The 21659-nt window shown below is 39.3% G+C and overlaps 1 protein-coding gene across 24 annotated transcripts in view; it reads left to right on the forward strand.

The window, feature by feature from the left end:
* Kalrn (kalirin RhoGEF kinase) overlaps positions 1–21659 on the forward strand; it is a 660017-nt gene that overhangs the window by 268601 nt on the left and 369757 nt on the right. For all 24 annotated transcript variants that reach the window (XM_074073308.1, XM_074073309.1, XM_074073319.1 and 21 more), the window contains one exon: positions 19451–19642. In XM_074073308.1, the coding sequence (XP_073929409.1) occupies positions 19451–19642 (192 nt within the window). The remainder of the gene's footprint in view (positions 1–19450; positions 19643–21659) is intronic.

A 21659-nucleotide genomic window follows, 5' to 3' on the forward strand; every position in this document is an offset into this window, starting at 1 on the left:
CAAAGGAAATATCTCCAGATAGTAACTGGAATCCACAGAAACAAATGAAAACATCTAGAAATCATAAATAAGGGGGTTAATATAACAAAATCTGTAATGTGTGCTCTCACTTCTTATCTCAGCTTCTTTAAGAGACATAAAAATTATAAAAAGTTATGACTACAACAATCTGTTGGGTGTGAAACATTTATGGATGTAATGTATATACACAAGAACAACATTATAACATAAAGGAAATAAAGCTCTCCAGGAGTAACATTTTTATATTCACTGGAATTAAGTTACTATATCAGTTACTATGTATCAGTAAGCTGATTCTGATAAGATGTGTTTCATAAGCCCTAGAGCAATGGCTGTGAAAAGAACTTTTAAAAATAGTGAAAAAATCAATTAGTAAGATATTAAAATGCTATGTTATAAAATGTTGACATAATGCAAAAGAAAGCAGTATAGGAGGACTAGAGGTATAAAAAATGACTACATATAGAAAAAGTAAAATGGCAGACATAAGTTCAACTATGTCAATAATGACATTAAATATGAAAGGATTAAACAGAGGTGGAGATTGTCAAAGAGGATTTTGTGAAAAACCAAGCTCTGTGTGCTTTCTGTAGAAGATACACTTTAGATTCAAATACACAAAAAATTGAATATATAAAGATGGAAAAACATCCACTACTATCTAGAATAATTTCCTTTGTCTGATACAGATTTGCTCCCATACACCTCCTTTGTGTTATTACTGACAAATATATTACATTTCTATATGTTATAGGCCAATAAAACATTTTATACATATTATTTTACACAATTACTTTTGAAAATAGTTAAGAAAGGACAAGAAGTTTGCAAACAGCAACCACAAGAAAGCCAGAGTAGCTATACTAATAAGAGACTTAAACAAAACAAAACAAAAGTCACTAGAGTGAAAGAGGGACTTATTTTAATGATAAAAGGTTTACTCTATCGGGAAGATATAGTAATTCTAAGCATACATATATGCACCTAACAATAGTACCAAATACATGAAGCAAAAACTGACAGATATGAAGGGAGAAATAGTTCAACAATAATAGTTGAAGACTTCACTACTTCATTTTCAATAATAGATAGGACAGCTTAGCAGAAGACCAACAAGGAAATAGATGACATAAAAAAACAGAAGGCTGTAACACTGCATCCAACAACAGCACACTATATATTTTATTCAAGAACATGAAATGTTGTTCAGGGTAAACCATATATTTGGTCATAAAATGAACTTCAATAAATTAAAAAAGAATAGAAATAATATGAAGGATAAAATAAAAATATAATGATAGAAATAATATAAAGTATATTTTTTGACCATGAAGAACTAAAATTAGGAATCAAATAAAGAATTTCTGAAATTCATAAGTATGTGGAAATTAAATAACATGATCTTAAATATCTGGTGAATCAAAGAAATAAAAAGAGAAATTTGGAAATACTTTTAAATGCATGAAAATGAAGACACATACTGGAACTTATGACATATAGCTAAAGCAGTGCTTAGAGAAAAATTATTAACTCTAAATACAAGGAAATAATAAAGGTGAGTGTAAATTAATGAGCTAGAGAACAGAGGAACAACAGAGAAATTGAATGAAACCAAAAGCTGGTTATTTGAAATGATCAACAAAATTTTTATATATTTAGTTAGAATGACCTGGAAAAATATTACTGGATTTAGAAATGAATAGGGGGGATATTACTACCCTTATAAAAATAAAAATAATTACAAAGGGATATGACAAAAATATAAACCAATAAATTAGATTACTTAGATATAAAGGATAAGTTCTTAGATACAAACTACTGAAACTAATTCAGGAAGAAATAGATAATTGAGGCTAGAGGTATGGCTCAAGTGGTAGAGCCCAGCAAGCATGAGGCACTAAGTTCAAGCCCCAGAACTACCAAAAACAAAACAAAACAAAACAAAATAGGAATAGATAATTTGAATAGACCTATAACAAGTAATAAATTACTAATCAAAGAAAAGTCCTGGCCCAGATTGTTTTATAACTGAAGTTTGCCAAGTATTTAAAGAAAAATTACTACAAATTCTTCACAAGATTTGGAAAAAAAAATAAAAAGAGAAGGAACATTTCCCAGCTTCTTTTATGAAGGCAGTAATACCCTGATGCCCAAACCAACCAAAGCCATAATGGAAGAAAAGAAAACTGTTGAATGTTTTGTAAACATTCAACAAAATACTATCAAAACAAATCCAATAACACAGAAAAGATTACACACAAGGACTTAAGAGGAATCACCCAGGACTATAACATCAGCAGAATAAAAAGCAAAAGATACTTGCTCATCTCAGTAGTCCCAGAAAAAGCATTTCACAAAATCCAGTATCCTCTCATAATAAAAATATTCAAGACAGCCAAATGTCAGTGGCTCATGCCTATAATCCTAGGTACTTGGGAGGCTGAGATCAAGAGGATTGTGGTTTGAGGCCAACCCAGGCAAATAGTTTGAAAGACTTTGTCTCCAAAATAAGCAGAGCAAAATGGACTGGAGGTGTGGCTCAAGCAGTAAAACACCTGCTGTATGAGAGCCTGCTTTGCAAGAATAAAGCCCTGAGTTCAAACCCTGGTTCTCGCAAAAAAAAAAAAAAAAGAAAGAAAAGAAATCAATAAACTAGGAATAAACTTCCTCAACCAGATAAAGAGCATCTACCAAAATCTCACATCCAACATCATGATTAATGGCACTGACTGGATGTTTCCTCCCCCTTAAGGTCAGGAACAAGACAAGGATACTCTTGCCACTTATATTCAATATTGCGGGGGGTTGTTTAGTATAGTTATTCAGGAAAAAGAAATAAAAGACATCCAGTTTGGAAAGAAAGAAGTAAAATCATTATCTGCTGATAGGATTTTATATATGGTAAATCCTAAGGTACCCAGTGAAAGAAACTATTAGAACTAGTAAATGAATTCAGCAATGTTGCAAGATACAAAATCAATATATAAAAATAAATTGTATTTCTATATACTTACAACAAACAGTCTGAAAATGAAATTACAAAAGCCACTCCACTTATAATAACATCAAAAGAATAAAATACTTGGGAATAACTTAATAAAACTTGTACTCTAAAAACTACAAAACATTGTTTAAAGAAATTAAAGTTATAAGTAAATTTTAAAAAATTCACTTTCATAGAAGACTTAGTATTGTTAAGATGGCAATACTCCTCAAATTGATCTACAAATGTAGCGTATCGCTCTCAGAATCCCAGCAGAATTCTTTGTAGAAGTTGACAAGCTAATTCAAAAATTCCTATGGAATTGCAGAGGAGCCAGATTAGCCAAAATAATCTCAGAAAAGAAGAGCAAAACTCTTCTACCCAATTTCAAAGCTTATCACAAAGCAAAAGTAATGATGGTAGTGTGGTACTGGCATAATGGTAGACACATAGATCAAAGCGATAGAATTGAGAGCCCATAAATAAACCCATGTGTCTGTGGTCAGCTGAGTTTTGACAAGAATGCCAAGACTATTTCAACAAATGGTCCTGGGACGGCTGGATATTTACATGTAAAAGAATGAAATTAGACCCTTACAGTGTACTAAATTAAAAATAGATAAGTTGCACTTCATCAAAATTGTACAAAAAAAAACCACTTTGTGCATCTAAGGATACAGTCAAACTGGTGGAGTGGCTCAAGTGGTAGAGCACCTGCCTAGCAAGCCTCACACGAGGCCCTGAGTTCAAACCCCAGTAGCACACACGCACATACACATTTAAAAAAAGATACAATCAAGAATGACAGGATTTGCTACAGAATGGGAGAAAATATTTGCTAATCACTGATCTCACAGAGACTTATATCTATATTATATAAAGAACTCTTTGAACTCAGTAATAAAATGACAATTTTAAAATAGAGAAAGGATCTATGTAGACATTTCCTTAAAGAAAATATACAGATGGCCAGTAAGCACATGAAATGATGTTAGGGAAATTAGTCATTAGGAAAATGTAAATAAAACCACAATGAGAAACTAATTTATACCCATTTAGGCGACTATAACCAAAAATCTTGATAGCAATTGTTAATGAGGTAGTGAAAAGGTCACAACTCTCATATATGTTTGGCAGGAGTGTGCAATGCTATGGTCACTTTGGAATATAGTCCATCAGTTTCTCAAACAGTTAAACTTAGAGTTTCCCTATGATCTAGTGATTCAACTCCTAGATATCTACTCAAAAAAAAAAGCAAAAGATGTTCATACAAAATGTCCACAATTTGTATACAAGTGTTAATAGTATCATTATTTGTAATAGCCAAAAGATGGAAAAATCAAAATGTGCATCAACCAATTCTTGGATAAACAAAATGTACTGTAGCCATATAATGGAATATTACTTATCTGGCCATTAAAAGAAATGAAGTGCTAGTACTGGGGATATAGCTTGGTATTAGAACACTTGCCTAGCATGTGAAAGGCCTTGGGTTCAACACCCAGAAGTGTGAGAAAGAAAAAAAAGAAAAGAAAGAAAAAGAAATGAAGTGTAATACATGCTATAAACATGAATGAACCTTGAAAACATTTTGCTAAGTGACAGAAGCCAGCCATCAAAGAGTCGTGTACTTTTGACTGAGTATTGCCTTGGCTATTCATGGCCTCTTGTGTTTCCATATAAATTTCACAGTAGATTTTTCAATCTCTTTAATGAATGTCATTGGAATTTTGATGGGAATTGCATTAAACATGTAGATTACTTTGGGGAGTATCGACATTTTTACTATGTTGATTCTACCAATCCATGAGCATGGGAGATCTCTCCACTTTCTATAGTCTTCCTCAATCTCTTTCTTCAGAAGTGTATAGTTTTCCTTGTAGAGGTCTTTCACATCTTTTGTTAGGTTTACACCTAGGTATTTGATTTTTTTTGAGGCTATTGTAAATGGAATTGTTTTCATACATTCTTTTTCCGTTTGCTCATTGTTAGTGTATAGAAATGCTAATGATTTTTCTATGTTGATTTTATATCCTGCTACCTTGCTATAGCTAGCCCAAAAGACCAAAAATCGTATGTTCTCCCTCATATGTGGACATTAGATCAAGGGCAAACACAACAAGGGGATTGGACTATGAGCACATGATAAAAGCGAGAGCACACAAGGGAGGGGTGAGGATAGGTAAGACACCTAAAAAACTAGCTAGCATTTGTTGCCCTTAATGCAGAGAAACTAAAGCAGATACCTTAAAGCAACTGAGGCCAATAGGAAAAGGGGACCAGGAACTAGAGAAAAGGTTAGATCAAAAAGAATTAACCTAGAAGGTAACACACACGCACAGGAAATCAATGTGAGTCAATGCCCTGTATAGCTATCCTTATCTCAACCAGCAAAACCCCTTGTTCCTTCCTATTATTGCTTATACTCTCTCTACAACAAAATTAGAGATAAGGGCAAAATAGTTTCTGCGGGGTATTGAGGGGGGGAGCGGGAGGGGGTGGAGTGGGTGGTAAGGGAGGAGGTGGGGGCAGGGGGAAGAAATGAACCAAGCCTTGTATGCACATATGAATAATAAAAGAAAAATGAAAAAAAAAAAAGAGTCGTGTATGATTCTACTTACATGAAAAGTTCAGAGCAGGCAAACCTATAGAGGTAGAAAGTCGAGTAGTTGTTTCTTAGGGTTATGATGGATAAAGGATAGGGAGAGGACAGCTAAAAGGTACAATTTCTTTTTTTTTGTAAAGGTTTAGTTTCTTTTTGAGATGATGAAAATATTTTAAAATTGACTGCCATGTTGATAATTCAGTATATTTAGAGTATACTGAATTGTATACTCTAAATGGGTAAATTATATAGGATATGAAAAACTGTTTATTTTTTTTTAAAGATGGGTGGAGAATGTTTTTTGTGTTCCCATTAGCTTGAAGATACAACCTCCTTACTGGTTAAAGGAAGTATAAATGGCAAAGTGTGGCCACCAACACTGGTGGTATTAGCAGAAATGAGATAGAAAGATCTGTGTACACCACTCAGAATCCATTCATTTGTATTATATTAAACAAACTGTCATTGTTTGTATTCTCTATGCACTTTGCTAGATTCTGAGAACACAAGACTTAAGACACAGAGCTATTTGAAAGGAGCTTGCAATTTAGTCATCCTCAAGTTCACATACTTAAGGCAAAGAGAATTTTCCCACTAAAGTATAAGCTCCTAAAGGCAGAACCTTGTCTGTTTCATCCACAGCTATATCCCTGGGATATATCTATAATAGTGCCTGGCATTTAGTAGGTGCTTAATAAATACTTGCTGAATGAGCAAGGATATTAAAAGTGCCCCATGTCGTCAGCAGCCTTGGAGAGAGTTTGGATAGCAAGGATGCAGAACTGGTAAGGGAGAGATTTTACTTTTGAGGAACCCACTGGGCATGACTCCAGCAACGCTGAACAGCTACCAGAAGGAAAGTGAATGTGAGCATTGGTTTTTGTCTGGGATGGACCTAGGAGCAGGATGCTTAAGAGTTCCCCAGGTGATACACACGGGTATCCAGGAACTAGTGGTCTGCATGACTTTCCAAGTTCCACATGAGCCCAAACCTCTTTGTTTCTGATATTCTAACCCTAAAGATGGAACTAGAGCCACTACTCCATGCTCCTCCTTGACAAGAATAAATATGATCTATTTATCTGTGGATTACCCTGGGGTTCCTAAGGCAGGCCTTCCAGGGAAATCAGTGATTGCAAAGCATGGCAAGTAGCACCAGCCAGCCCTATTCTTACCAGTCAAGTTCAACAGGATGCAGTGTTTATATCTCCACAAGCAGCCTTGTGGATGGAATTTCCCTTTTCTTCCAACTCAGTAAGAGGAATAGATTTTATTTTCTGATCTGCTCAGGGCCCACTTATGATCTTTGCTTTTGGCATCATGGCAAACATTAAACTAGACCCACAGAGGAGACAGTGTGCTGGGAACTCGTCTCTAGTGAGGCTGGCACCTGCAGTAGGTCTCTGCTTAGCTGCCACTAGAATCATCTGGTTGCTTTTAGAGGATGAAATTCTTCAAAGTATGCTATACACATCTATTACGATGCAATCCCTAGCGCTATTAATGTATGCTAATAAAAAACTTCTGCATGTGGGTTTAGTAACCATAGATTTTGATTTCACTGTGCATTGTTGGACCCAGAAAATCTGAACAAGATTAGGAATCAGTTTGAGAATTACCGGTCTAAGGTGAAGACATAAGCCAGCTGGTGTTAGTCCTGGATCAGTCCCTACAGATACTGAAAATTAGCCTGTAGAGTTAATTGGAGGGTGAGGACTTCTCTCCAGTGTCAAGAGTATCCAGGAAGAGAGCACTGCCTGTCTTTACCCCAAATCTTTGCTTTCCACCAACCCTTCTACTGCCCCATTTGCCTTTTCCCACCAGTTTTTAATCAGTCCTGTCTATGTATTGACTCCTGTTCTGATAGGAAACACACAGGGATGCCCTTGGTCTTAGGCAGATGTTTCTCTGCATCCCTCTAATTACACAGTACTGGCTCGCCTGACCTGGGTTCCTTCCAAAATACTTCTCTAAGCTGAACCATGGGGCTTGACCATTAGCTCACACTTCTGCCTTGTGGTTGGCACTGGCCTGGCTGAGCCTTCTCTGTTGATCATTTACCACTCTCCCTACTCCAGCTTCTGGCCTTAGATTTCTCTCCCTTTCTACCTTATTCTTGGTTCTCTGCCCACAAGCCCTGGAGTCTTTTTTTCTGACTTCAATCATTGCTCTCCAGAGCCTCTGTCAGCATGTTTCTTGCCCCATGTTATTTGCCCCTTGAGCCTGTAGCTAAGTTCACCAACATACTGATCTATGGGGCTGCCTGCTCACTGCCAAGGAGTTAATTTGTCTGAAATGCAGCCAAAGCTGACACATGCCCCTTCTTTGAGGTCTCCTGGAGCCAAATGAAAGGCATGAAATGGTCTGTGAAACCTAGTGCATCAGATAAGATAATGTTTATGAAAGGCTTTAAACTGTGAAGCAGGACACACAAACGAAGTATAGACAATAATAGCAGCAGCCACATTGCATATACCATTCTGGACACAGGTAGTAGCTGGCCAGGAGCTGCAGTGAGGGGCAGAAACTGATCAAGGACATACAAGTGAAATGTTTGCAAATCAGGAAATTCAGGGGCATGAGAGGTCAGGACCAGGGGAAGCAGATGGGAGGAGAGCAGTACAAAAAGCTTAGATCAGAGTTCATGACACAGCCAGAGGCTTGGAAATAAGTAAGAGCTAAAAGATTTTCTTTGGCAAGTTCTTTTCTCCCCTTAAAATATATCTAGAATCTTGTCACTGCCTCCACAGTCACCACCCTGGGCTAAACTGCCATAAGCCTCTACCCAGACTGGTGCACTAGCTCTGACTTCCACCGTCCATCTCCCTGCTTCTCTCTTTGCTCCCCTATAGTCGTTTCTTAACAGACCAACCCAAGAGACCCTACCAAAAGGTAAGGCACATCATATCTTGTCACTCTTCTGTTCACAATGCTTTAAACATCTCCCAATCCTTCTAGAAGTAAAAGCTAAAGTTCCTTCCCATGGCTCTACCTAATCTGGGCCCCAGTTACCTCTTGTATCTCAGTCTCTGCACCTTACTTATCTGCACCAGTGACTCTGGACTTCCTGCTGTTTCTTGACCCACCAAGGTCATTCCTGTCTTGTGGTCTTTGCTTTGTTGCTCCATCTACCCAGATCTTCTTCCTCCAGATAGTCACATGGTTCCCTATCTAACTTCACTCAGGGCCAGGTCAAGATCTTTCCCTCAGAGAAGGCTATCCTGGCTTCTTTGTCTTGTATAGAATTCTCCAAACTCATCCCGCTCTATACTTTTCCCAGCAGTATTTTATAAAGCTCTGAAAGAAATATAGTAAATCTTGATCAATTCATTGCTTGACTTCCTACTAACATGCTCCATGAGAATCAGAATTAGGTATCTTGTTCTTCTTATATCATGCCTTGTAGTGTTCAATAAATGAATGGATGGATAAAGAAATAGATAAGATAACAAATTTTAAACTCCAGCGATAAGGCAAGATGTCAATGAAAGGGGTAAAGAGTTGCCTTAATGCTGAGCTCTCTTATGGTTCTGTGGAGACAAAGGCCCATTCTCCAGAGTGAGTGGCCTTGGGTTTGCAGGTAGAGATTATTGTTCAAGAAGGAAGAGGGTAGAAGTCCACCTGCCCACCCTCTGCCCATTCCAGAGCTGGACTGTTCTAGGAATTATAGGGCAAGTCATGGGCCCAGTGTGGAAGCTTTAAAGATGGCAGTTTTTTTAAATTGGATTCTCTCTCCAGAGACCCTGTTTCTTTGGGTTGTAATTTTTAGTATCTTTGGGAAAAATTTCTCATCATCTCCCTTCTTCCTTGATGTACATTCTTGGCCAGCCCCACTGCTTTAACATTTAAGGAAAAGTAAAACAATGTGGCAGGTGCAAGCATGGGTATTAGGTACCAACTGCATCTCTGTAGTTCCTTCCTTGTCATGTGACCTTAGGCAAAGTATTTAAATCCTGCAGAGCTTCACCACCTCATTTGGAAACTGGGAATAAGGATAGTACCTTTGCTAGGTATGCTGGAAGGATGAAATGTGGCCCTGCATTGTAGGTACAGCATTTGTCATGGTGTTATGCCTGGCAATTGTCCAACAGTTATTACTGTCAGGGTCAGGAGTGCTAGAAGAAATAGTTCGTGTTTGGGTCAGCTCCTCAGAGTTTCCAATTGTGGAGCATCTCAAACATTCATGCACATATCTATCACCTGGGATAACCTTGTTAAAATGAAGATTTGCTATAGGAGGTAAAGAAAGGGCCTGGCATTCTGTGTTGCTGCTACCATAGACTGTGCTCTGGCCAGGCCCTATACAAGATAGGACTAGGGGATAAAATACTTATGAAGACATTTTCCTTAAATCTCATAGCTTCTAAAATGACCACATCCCAACCTGGAAGAGCTGTGTTGTCCCAATCACTTTCTCTGCAAGTGGCCCTGAATCTGATGTCACCTGTACCCACCTTTCCCTCATACAGACACTCTTCCAAGTAGGCTTCAGTCAAAGCTGAGAAGGAGGAGGGGATGGTTTTTCTTTTTCTTCAACCTGCTGCTGAGGTTTCTGTGGCCCTTGGACATATGGCCACACATTTGTGTTTATTGCTGCTTAATGGTTTGTGAAGCAATTGCTGGAGGAAACATCACTACAGCAAGTCGGGCCAGAGGGACAGGAGAACTCATGGGCCAGTGTTATCTTTGCTGAGCACTAGGCTGTTCCTGCTCCTTTCTTCTCTCTGGCCAACAGTGACAGATGGCTTCCACATGTTCTGACCTACTGTTCAACCAGACCTGACCAAAGAATCATCCATCAGCTGTACTGTTTGGTCCCCCCAGGGGGCACCCTGTGGTTTCATGGAAGCAGAAGTTGGAGGTTTCAATTTGAGCTCATCACATCTTGTGGCAGTTGTATAGTTTCAAGCATGGATAGTTCTTATTCCAGATGTTACCATCCTGGTGTCCATATGTTTCAAGGTGGAATCAGCAGGTTTACATGGTAATGTTAAACTAATTAATCATAAGCTGATGCTTTAATAGCTCCAGGACCCAAAGTGGGCTTGAGACTACAAAGATGTGATACATGTGGTATCAGTAAGCTGGAGAAAGGAGGTGAGGCTGAGCTCCCTCCATTGCTTTGACATAATCTCTATTTTCTTACTGATATTGAATGTTACTCACAAAGCCTCTGAAAGCTGTATTGGAAAATCTCCACATATTCCTCCTCATAACTCTTTTTGAATGTGACAAAATAAAAACTTAATAAGCTGCCAGGCACAAGAAAAAAGTAACACTAAGCAGAGGGGTTGAACAGAGTGGGAACCAAGAGGCCTGGGTTATGTCCCATTTATCTTATCTTTGTGATTTTGAACATGTCACTTAATTGATTAAATAATTATTTTTAAGTACCTACTAGGTATTTTCAAGAAATGTCTGGGTTCCTTTTATCCTGCTGCATGAGCTTGACTTCTGAAAAATTTCTAATAAAATGATTTTGCATTCCTTTCCTTATAAAAGCAGTATTCATTAAAACTTTCCTATTTCACTATACTCCACTTTAAAAGAAATAAAAGTTTTATCAAAGTCAAAAGAGATGGATAAATGTAATTATAATGTTAACTGAATGCACACTGACCAAATCAATTAAAAATACATTGAAATAATTTTAAAAATTTAAAATATCAAATCTGTTAAAATTAAAAATAGCTAACAGCCCCTAGCATTATTTATAATGAGGAAGAAAGAAACTAGAAACAACTTTTGTGCCATGATATGAAGAATGAGGGCTGGGGTTGGAGCTTAGTGGTAGAACACTTACCTACCACATACAAAGCCCTGGGTTCAGTGTCCAGCATGATACATACATACACACACACGCACACACACACACACACACACACACACACTCACAAAAGGAAGAAGTTGAGTAAAAGTGGAAGGTTGGACATAAATTCTTCCAGCTCCATTACCCATACAGAAAAGTTCCTGCCAAGGCAATACTCAGTCAAAAGAACAATGCAGGAGGTATCACAATACCTGACTTCAAACTATATTACAAAGCAATAATAATAAAAACAGCATGGTACTGGCACAAAAACAGACATGAAGACCAGTGGAACAGAATAGAGGATCCAGATATGAAGCCACACAACTATAAGCAACTTATCTTTGACAAAGGAGCTAAAAATATACGATGGAGAAATAGCAGCCTCTTCAACAAAAACTGCTGGGAAAACTGGTTAGCAGTCTGCAAAAAACTGAAACTAGATCCATGTATATCACCCTATACCAAGATTAACTCAAAATGGATCAAGGATCTTAATATCAGACCCCAAACTCTTAAGTTGATACAAGAAAGAGTAGGAAATACTCTGGAGTTAGTAGGTATAGGTAAGAACTTTCTCAATGAAACCCCAGCAGCACAGCAACTAAGAGATAGCATAGATAAATGGGACCTCATAAAACTAAAAAGCTTCTGTTCATCAAAAGAAATGGTCTCTAAACTGAAGAGAACACCCACAGAGTGGGAGAAAATATTTGCCAACTATACATCAGACAAAGGACTGATAACCAGAATATACAGGGAACTTAAAAAACTAAATTCTCCCAAAACTAATGAACCAATAAAGAAATGGGCAGGTGAACTAAACAGAACTTTCTCAAAAGAAGAAATTCAAATGGCCAGAAAACACATGAAAAAATGCTCACCATCTCTAGCAATAAAGGAAATGCAAATTAAAACCACACTAAGATTCCACCTCACCCCTGTTAGAATAGCCATCATCAGCAACACCACCACCAACAGGTGTTGGCGAGGATGCGGGGAAAAAGGAACCCTCTTACACTGTTGGTGGGAATGTAGACTAGTACAACCACTCTGGAAAAAAATTTGGAGGCTACTTAAAAAGCTGGACATCGATCTACCATTTGATCCAGCAATACCACTCTTGGGGATATACCCAAAAGACTGTTACTCCAGAGGCACCTGCACATCCATGTTTATTGCAGCACTATTCACAATAGCCAAGTTATGGAAACAGCCAAGATGCCCCAGCACTGACGAATGGATTAAGAAAATGTGGTATCTATACACAATGGAATTTTATGCAGCCATGAAGAAGAACGAAATGTTATCATTCGCTGGTAAATGGATGGAATTGGAGAACATCATTCTGAGTGAGGTTAGCCTGGCTCAAAAGACCAAAAATCGTATGTTCTCCCTCATATGTGGACATTAGATCAAGGGCAAACACAACAAGGGGATTGGACTATGAGCACATGATAAAAGCGAGAGCACACAAGGGAGGGGTGAGGATAGGTAAGACACCTAAAAAACTAGCTAGCATTTGTTGCCCTTAATGCAGAGAAACTAAAGCAGATACCTTAAAGCAACTGAGGCCAATAGGAGAAGGGGACCAGGAACTAGAGAAAAGGTTAGATCAAAAAGAATTAACCTAGAAGGTAACACCCACGCACAGGAAATCAATGTGAGTCAATGCCCTGTATAGCTATCCTTATCTCAACCAGCAAAACCCCTTGTTCCTTCCTATTATTGCTTATACTCTCTCTACAACAAAATTAGAGATAAGGGCAAAATAGTTTCTGCTGGGTATTGAGGGGGGGAGCGGGAGGGGGTGGAGTGGGTGGTAAGGGAGGGGGTGGGGGCAGGGGGGAGAAATAAACCAAGCCTTGTATGCACATATGAATAATAAAAGAAAAATGAAAAAAAAAAAAAAAAAAGAAAAGTTCCTGCCATTATGGGTAATGGTTCAAAATAAGCATTCAATAACCAATCACATTTAGGTGTGCTTCTTCTGTTTTATTCAGTAGAGGCAAATACTATTTATATATTTTGTATCTTTCATTTTGATTTAACACTTGATTTTCATTTGAATGCTGTTGCTGAGTACCTTTGGCTGGTTTTTTGCCTGGCCTTTCTCCCTTGGCTTTTGAATTTAGAGAGTCAAGATCTGCAGGGCTTGTCAATAGGACAGAGCCACTTTACAGAAAGTGACCCGTTCCCTAAAAAGTGATAGCTATGCCTCACCTCCTGTGATGATCTGACAGATCATTTCTTTCATTTTCATAGTAATGATTAAAAAGCTATAGTCCCATTAAATTGTAATGGAATGGAGAACCCCTTGCTTGGTACTCATGAAACAGCTTTTTGATGACTTCCCTCTGCCTCTCTGGAGGTGACAAGTCACATTGGCTCTAAAGCACAAAATAAAGGGCTCCATGGGAAGGAGACTTTGATACCCTTTTGCAGTTCAATCCAAGAAAAATAGAAAAATCTGTACCCTTGTATGATGACAAAACATTTCTACTGTGAGAGCTGTGGATGTGGCAAACAGATGCCAAGGCAAGTAGAGCTACTCAAGAAGTCTATTCTAAGAGATAGACCCTGTTTTTCCAACTTAAGATATGTAAGGACATTGCTTTGAAAGAACATGGTTCAAAAAATAAGTTGCTGGCAGATTGAACTCTCTGATCTCTCTGGGTCAAAGAAAAACCTTATAGATAATTCAGGGCTCTAGCCCCTTAGCTCCTAGAGGACAGGTATCTGCCAGCAGCAGGTGTGTGGTAAGTATGGCAGGGTCCTGATGGGCAGATAGGGCATCTCGGACAACTGTAGGGCTGGGACACTTGTGGCAGGTCTTATGGAAAGGGCCTGTTTTAGGAATAGTGGGGGCATTGTGACATGCTGTCTGTGAAATGCAATGGGATATTGGACTACTTATTTTGCCTCTTGTTGGCATAACTTATAGACTTTTCTTTTTGTTGTACTTTTCATACTTACTTTGATTTGGTTTGTACAACTGTGGAGTTAATTCCAGTCTATTAGAACTGGATGAGGGAAAAGATACAATGTCCATTGCATAAGTGGTTAGAGGCCAGGTGACTGGCTAGATGCTTTATGTTATCTCATGTAACTCAGTTTATGATTCAGAGTGGAGACTTAAGAGCACAGTAATATAAAATTCACTCTTGCTTTTATCTGTGAAGTGAATGGGAGTGAAATCATACACACTTTTGGCAACAATCTCTTACAATCATCCCCTGACACAGAGCTTAAGGTTACCAAAATCATAACTTGCTGCAAATGATTGTTTCTAGAAAAAACAGTGTATACCACAGAAGAAATCTCATTTACAGAGAAAATTTGCTTATGACTTCTGATGGAAAGTTATCATTATCTTCTAAGCAATTTTGCATGTTTTTGTAGCCAGCTGGAATAAGCCAGGAACCAGGTTCAAAGTGGGAGCCCTTTAGGCAAGACTGAAAACTGTCATTAAGAGTCTGCCTAACAGTTCTTTCAGGAGAGTGACTGCTCCATCAGTTTCAGTTGATCCCAGCAGACAAGCCCTCAGGAAAGGAGCCTTCTATCCTATGATCTCCAATTAGTGACTTTGGCAATGAAACAAGAAAATGGAGAATTTTATAGTTAGCAAAAGTGAGGGTAGGGTACCAGTATAGAGAGTTTTCAAGTTAGCAAGATTTTTCTGGAATTTAGTTATTTTTCTTGTTTATGACCAAAATAATGAGAGAAGAGGCTTTGTGGGGAGGTAGGATGGGTGAGTGACCAACAGACTGTGCTGCAGATGCATTACATTCTATAGAGTAGATCAATAGTTCTCAGGCTATGCCATACTTTGAATGGTGATTATAATAATAATAATAATAGCACATGTATGGAGAATTTAATAAGCAGTTTTGAAGTAAGGATTTAAGAAGATACTCATCAAACCAGATTGTTAGTCAAGTTATTACCTTCTGGCCAGGGAAGCTGGTTAATCAGAGCAGCTCAGCTCAGGGGAAGGGCCTAAACAGGAGAGTAAGAAAGAGAGAAGGGTGCTGTCCCTTGGTCATGTGAAGCCTAAAGAACTCAGAGGTCTAGCTCTGGCCTGGGAGTTCACACTGCAGGGCAGCAAGCAAAACCCAGATGAGGTACTGCAGACTGGGTTATTCGTACATCTAGGGTAGGCAGCACTGCTATCCTTGCCTCCTGGGCACTGATTATTCAGAAATGGAAGGTCTGCAATCACTCATTCAACTCCCTCATTTTACATGTGAAGAAACTTAGGCACAGAGGAATCAGATAACATCTTAAGTGAATGGCAGAGCTGGGATGAGAACTTCTGTCTCTTGACCCCGACCCAGTGACTTTGATGCCCTGATTGATGGACAGCTTTGTAGTTGGAAAGGCATTTGAGGCTGGCAGGGAAGAATGGGAGAGTCAGGTAGAGGGGAGAGGGTAGAGAGGGCAGCTGGTAGGAAATGGAAAGGCCCAAAAGAGCCAAAATATTTGTTCCTGCTGGCCATGTCCCAAGGATAAACATAAACCCCAAATAGTTCTTAACAGAGGCATCAACAGTCACATAGAAGAACCAGGATGGACTAACCAAAGGCCAAGAAATGTCATTTATACCTAGTAACTGATGAAGCATCCCTCTTTATTCATACTCTTTGGGTTGTTTTTGTTGTTGTTATTGTTTTAGTTCCCGGGGATTGAGCTCAGCTTTGTACTTGCTAAACAGGCACTCTACCACTTGAGCCCTGCCTCCAGTGCCCCCCACCCCAGTCTATTTATTTATACTCTTAATCTAGTGTTTTTGTTTTGTTTAATCTAGCTTTTTAACCTTGTTATTTCCTTTTAAGTCATTGGAGACCTTCCCTGCTATTCTTCCCTTCTCATTTAATTTTGTGGCTGTCCTTGTACTCAGGGACAACTGGAGTTTAGAATTTATCTGCCCATTTCTCTTAGGTTCTAGGATAAAGAAAATGAATAAGAAGATGACGAACTTGTACACTATAACTTGCCTGAGTGTTCTTCTGTTCTGAAAAAGAGCTATAGAGAAAAACAGTAAGCAAATGCATGAGTCAACAGTCTGTTGTCCCTCTGTTGTGAGGAATATGGCCTCAACTTCTTTTGGAAAGTATAATTATTTGCTAGTTTTACAGAAAGACATTTCCCTGCCCACTGATAAGGGAATACAAAAAATTTACTGTGCTAGTCACTAGAAGGTGAAGCTAAGCTCTGGTCTTTTTGTTTGTTTGCTTTTAGCATTCATCTATGATCACAGGCTTAAGGACTGAAGGGGACCTGGGAAAGCCGCCAGCCTCCACACCCCCCTCAAGCACTGGAAGCCCCTTTCCAGTATCCCTCTAGTGGCTCAGATCCTTTCCCTCTGAATCCTCACAGTGACTGGCTTCATTTTGCCTTAAATTACAGTTATTTGAGGATTTGTCTTAAGTCTCAGCTGTGAACCCCTGATGGCAGAGAGTGAGTGGGCAGGAATCCTGTCTCCTCCTTCTTTGATCTCCCACAGTCCCCAACACAGAGCCTGGCCCACTCTCCATAAATATTTGAATGAGTGACAAGCTGTTAACACTCTCTGGAGGCAGCCACAGTAGGACATCTCTAATAACTGGAAAGTTTACCTCCCCGTGTTTTCTGGAGGGGAGGAGAGTGTTTACACAGCTAGTGATGACAAAGGGCTGACATCCATAAGCTGCATCTGGGGACAGGGTACTATCCTACTCTTACTGCTTTTCTTGCATCACATCTGACCAAAGCTGTACACAAGATCTTTCTCCAGGATAGGAACACCCAATACTATATATAGATCTGGATAAATAGGGAGGAGGAATTTCAGGATTTGAATCCAGTTTAAGAGGACAGCTGTAAAAGACACTGTCTGTGTGCACCCACATTCTCCCAGCCTGCCCTTAGGGTCATCTGCTGATGATTGCCATGCAAACTGACAGCTCCCTACATTTCTCTGTCATGGTGGCTTTCTGACCCAGGGAGTATGCTTGGCGTGTGTTTGGGTCAGGCTGGAAATGCCAGGGAAACTTATCCCAGAAGGGACCACCAAACAATGAGCAATGGGACTTAATGCATAAATAGCCCAGATTCTTCACCCCTCAGAGGGATAACTTAGAAGTATGTTTTATAGAGTTCCTCAAAAGGTCTCCAGAGGGACCAGACTCAGCTGGTCATAGCACTAACTCACTAAGTAATACATCCATTTTCCTTTTCTCCCCCTTTCTTCTGTGACTTCTCCTTTCCCCTCTCTGTGCTTCCTGGGAACATGCCCAAACAAACTGTCCCAAATCCTCAAGGTCTCAAGGTCTGCTTTGGAAAGAACGCAAACTAAGACAATGATAGGAGTAGGAAACTTTGGGGGATTTCAATGTTTTTTGCCTTAGAAGGCAAAACTACTAAATTCAGTAAATGTTTTCTTCCCTCTTTCCCTCTTCTACGTGCACTGTTGTTTTTTTTTTTTCCCGTCAGTTCTATAAATAGAGTTTAATTTTCAATAGAATTTGTGTCCTAACTCAGAAAACAGGGCTGATAATGATTCCTAAGTCTTGAAGGATAGTTGTTTCACATAATAACTGGCAGTGATATTCTAGCTCTATTAAGGAAATGTACTATGTCAGGAAGGGCACACACTAGACTAAAAACAGAGGTAGTGCATGGAGGTCATTAGACATCAGGATGGATTTACGTTTAAATACCTCACTTAACCTTTTAAACTTCCAGAGAGACCTTTTAAATTAAGAGACCTTATCAACCTGGCCCAGGTTTGGGATGGAGTGCTTGGAAGTTGGAGGACTGCTGAAATGAATTGGAACCATGAGGGAAATAGGAAAGGAAAATAAAGAACCTTCATTAAACCCACCCAGTATTAATGGACTACACCTGAGCTAATAGAGCCTAGAGAAAATGCTGTTGCTGAAGAATATTTATTATAATTTGAGAAGATTTGTAACACAGAAGGAGGGTATGTGAATAACCTGTCTTCCTGGTCCTTCTTCATGCAGACACTGAGTGATTCAGAAGAACTCCCTATGGATGCCACAATATTACTTGGTTGTTTTGACACCTCAGACAATTAATAGGAGGTAGCAGTTAAAAATAACCAGAATCACTACTGTCTTATGTTTGCGGGGGTTTTCTTTTGTCTCATTCCTTCCTGGAGGGTTTTTTGCTGGCCTAGTAGGAAACAATACACGTGTTCATGAATTATTTAATTGGGAGGAAGGATAGCAATGAATATGAACAAAATACAAGATGAGAGGAGGCAGCAGGTCAAGAGAGTCTCCACAAATACTTATTAGGGTATCCATAGATTCCTTTTGAGATCAAGTAGGGAAATGTTCCCAAGTCAAGCAAAAATAAAAACGAGTTCTACAAATCTCATATTTAGCATGGAGAGATACTGTGTCTCCAAATGTTCTCTTTATGTAAGCCGTGGCTGATGGCAAATGCCTTGCCTCATTTGCCAAGGGGTGGTAAGATGGGAAGATGGAAGGGATGTCTTTGGTCCATGACAGGAAGATGTAAATTTACCAAGTCTCCTTTACTTTCTTCGGTGCGCACCACTGCCATGTTGTAGGGGACAGTAATGCCCCCAGTATAGCACTCTCTTGAGCAGCAAAGATGTCTTTGCTTCCTTTGGGTTATACCCTGGTCTGATCCATTGCTTCCTAAGAGTGCTCTTGGGAGGACTATGCTATTATCCCCCTCCCGTGACTTCACATATTTGTTGTCAGGATCACATAAGGTAGTCCATGTAAAGTGACTGCATTAATATACATTAATAGTTGGCACAAACGGAGCTGGTTCCCCAGAGTGAAAGGTCTTAGCTATTGTCCCTGCTATCTGCCAAGATTTTTATCATATAGTAAGACTTCCCCTGGGCCTGGAACAGATACAACAGTATGACCTGTACTAGTTTCTCTCAAACTTTTTGTTTTTTTCCCAAATACGAACCTAACCCCAAAAGTGCCCAATGGATGCCTTTTCAGTCTGCCCTACTAAGTATTCACTCTTCTTTGCTTCTCAGAATGCCTATGTCAACATCAACCGCATCATGTCTGTGGCTTCCCGCCTCTCAGAGGCTGGCCATTACGCTTCCCAGCAAATCAAGCAGATCTCCACGCAACTGGACCAGGAGTGGAAGAGCTTTGCTGCTGCCTTGGATGAACGCAGCACTATCCTGGCCATGTCTGCTGTGTTCCACCAGAAGGCCGAGCAGGTGAGGCCCAGGAACCTGCTGCAGGTGCTGGTGGTGGGAATAGTGCAGTGACAGGGGATGGCAGGATGGGAGCATATACACTCTCTACACAGAGAGCTCCTACTGTCTTTTTGAAATACCCAAGACCCTGCTGAATAGCTACAGCAGTAACTTGTGTTCTGCCCTGTCATAGTCCCTGTATATGTAAAGAGACATCGGTAACTCTGTGACCTTGCTTTTCATACAAACAAATGGGGACTCAGACTATTTATATTCTGCTTTGTGTGTGTGTGTGTGTGTGTGTGTATGTGATTGCTTTGTGTACATTCTCTGAGCAGAGACCAAAGGGATGAAAGCAGAGTGATCGTGGAGTGCTGAAGCATTTGTTGCAACTAATTATAATGTGGTAGTAACACAATGGGTAGAAACCATACTGTTGCCATTTACTTACCAAGTGGTCAGGCTTTGGCCAATGGCCCTCCTAACCCATTTTACAGAGAGGAGTACTAACGCTAAGTGACCTGCCTAACAGCCTGTGTCGTGTTAGAGCCTGACTCAAACCAGCTCATGGAGAGCCAGCTGTCAAATATTCAGGAATTTTGTGAGCTAGTTGTTAAACATAGCCATTACTTAAAATTAAAGCTTATGACTATATGTGTTATCTTAAAAACAAAGGTAATACTCAAAACTCATAATTTCCTGATAATTTTACTACATTTTTTCATAATCTATGTTTTTGAGGTGATACTTTACCAGTTTTTTTTCCCCTGTGGGGTGGAAATACTGTACAGTTGTATGCTACTGGGCATCTCTTTCCACTCCGCATTCAGTAATTCACACTGGTAGCTTAAAATGACCATGGTATATGTGGACATTAGATCAAGGGCAAACACAAAAGGTTTGGACTTTGAGCACATGATAAAAGCGAGAGCACACAAGGGAGGGGTGAGGATAGGTAAGACACCTAAAAAATTAGTTAGTATTTGTTGCTCTTAACACAGAGAAACTAAAGCAGATACCTTAGAAGCAACTGAGGCCAATAGGAGAAGGGGACCAGGAACTAGAGAAAAGGTTAGATCAAAAAGAATTAACCTAGAAGGTAACACACACGCACAGGAAATCAATGTGAGTCAATGCCCTGTATAGCTATCCTTATCTCAACCAGCAAAAACCCTGTTCCTTCCTATTATTGCTTATACTCTCTCTTCAACAAAATTAGAGATAAGGGCAAAATAGTTTCTGCCAGGTATTGAAGGGGTGAGGGGGAGAGGGAGAGGGTGGAGTGGGTGGTAAGGGAGGGGATGGGGGCAGGGGGGAGAAATAACCCAAGCATTGTATGCACATATGAATAATAAAACAATAAAAATAAATAAATAAAATAAAATGACCATGGTAAGAGTTTTACACCATCAAATCATCAAATGCTGCAAAAGAGGGTTTGATTTATGGTTTTATTGCCTACAATCTTAAGAAAATTAGGGAGAAAATGTTTTTTAAAATACGGGCTTAAAAATATGTCCTGTCTATGGCTGTTACCTTGGGGGTAGCATACATAATCAAGGAAATACTCTTCCAGTATTCAAAACCATCATTGGATTCAGCAAAAGAGATGAACTAGTGATACACTGCCACAAGTCTTTGAGTGTTTTCACTTTTGTCTTACTCTTTCATGTAAGTGAAAATATCACCCAGCATTGTGTCAGAACTTGAGTTTGTCATTTGCAACCATAGATTGACCATGGATACAGAAGTTCAACAACATATACATACTTGTAGATTAATATGTACACATACATGTACATGCTGGTGGTTAAACATTTCCCAACACACCACATAATCTCTGTTGGCAGCTGGGGTTTCAACCCAGGTCTTAACCTCATTAAAACCCAAGGTCTTAACCTCAAAGTTTCTTTCTTGGCATTATATTTGGGAAAGGAACATCAGACACATGATTTCTCCCTCTGCTACTCAGTCTAATAAGGAAGGCACATTGGGATAATTGAAGGAACCTAAATGTTGAGGCCAGACATGTGAGTTC

The sequence above is a fragment of the Castor canadensis genome, chromosome 5, assembly GCF_047511655.1.
Source record: "Castor canadensis chromosome 5, mCasCan1.hap1v2, whole genome shotgun sequence".
Classification (NCBI taxonomy): domain Eukaryota; kingdom Metazoa; phylum Chordata; class Mammalia; order Rodentia; family Castoridae; genus Castor; species Castor canadensis.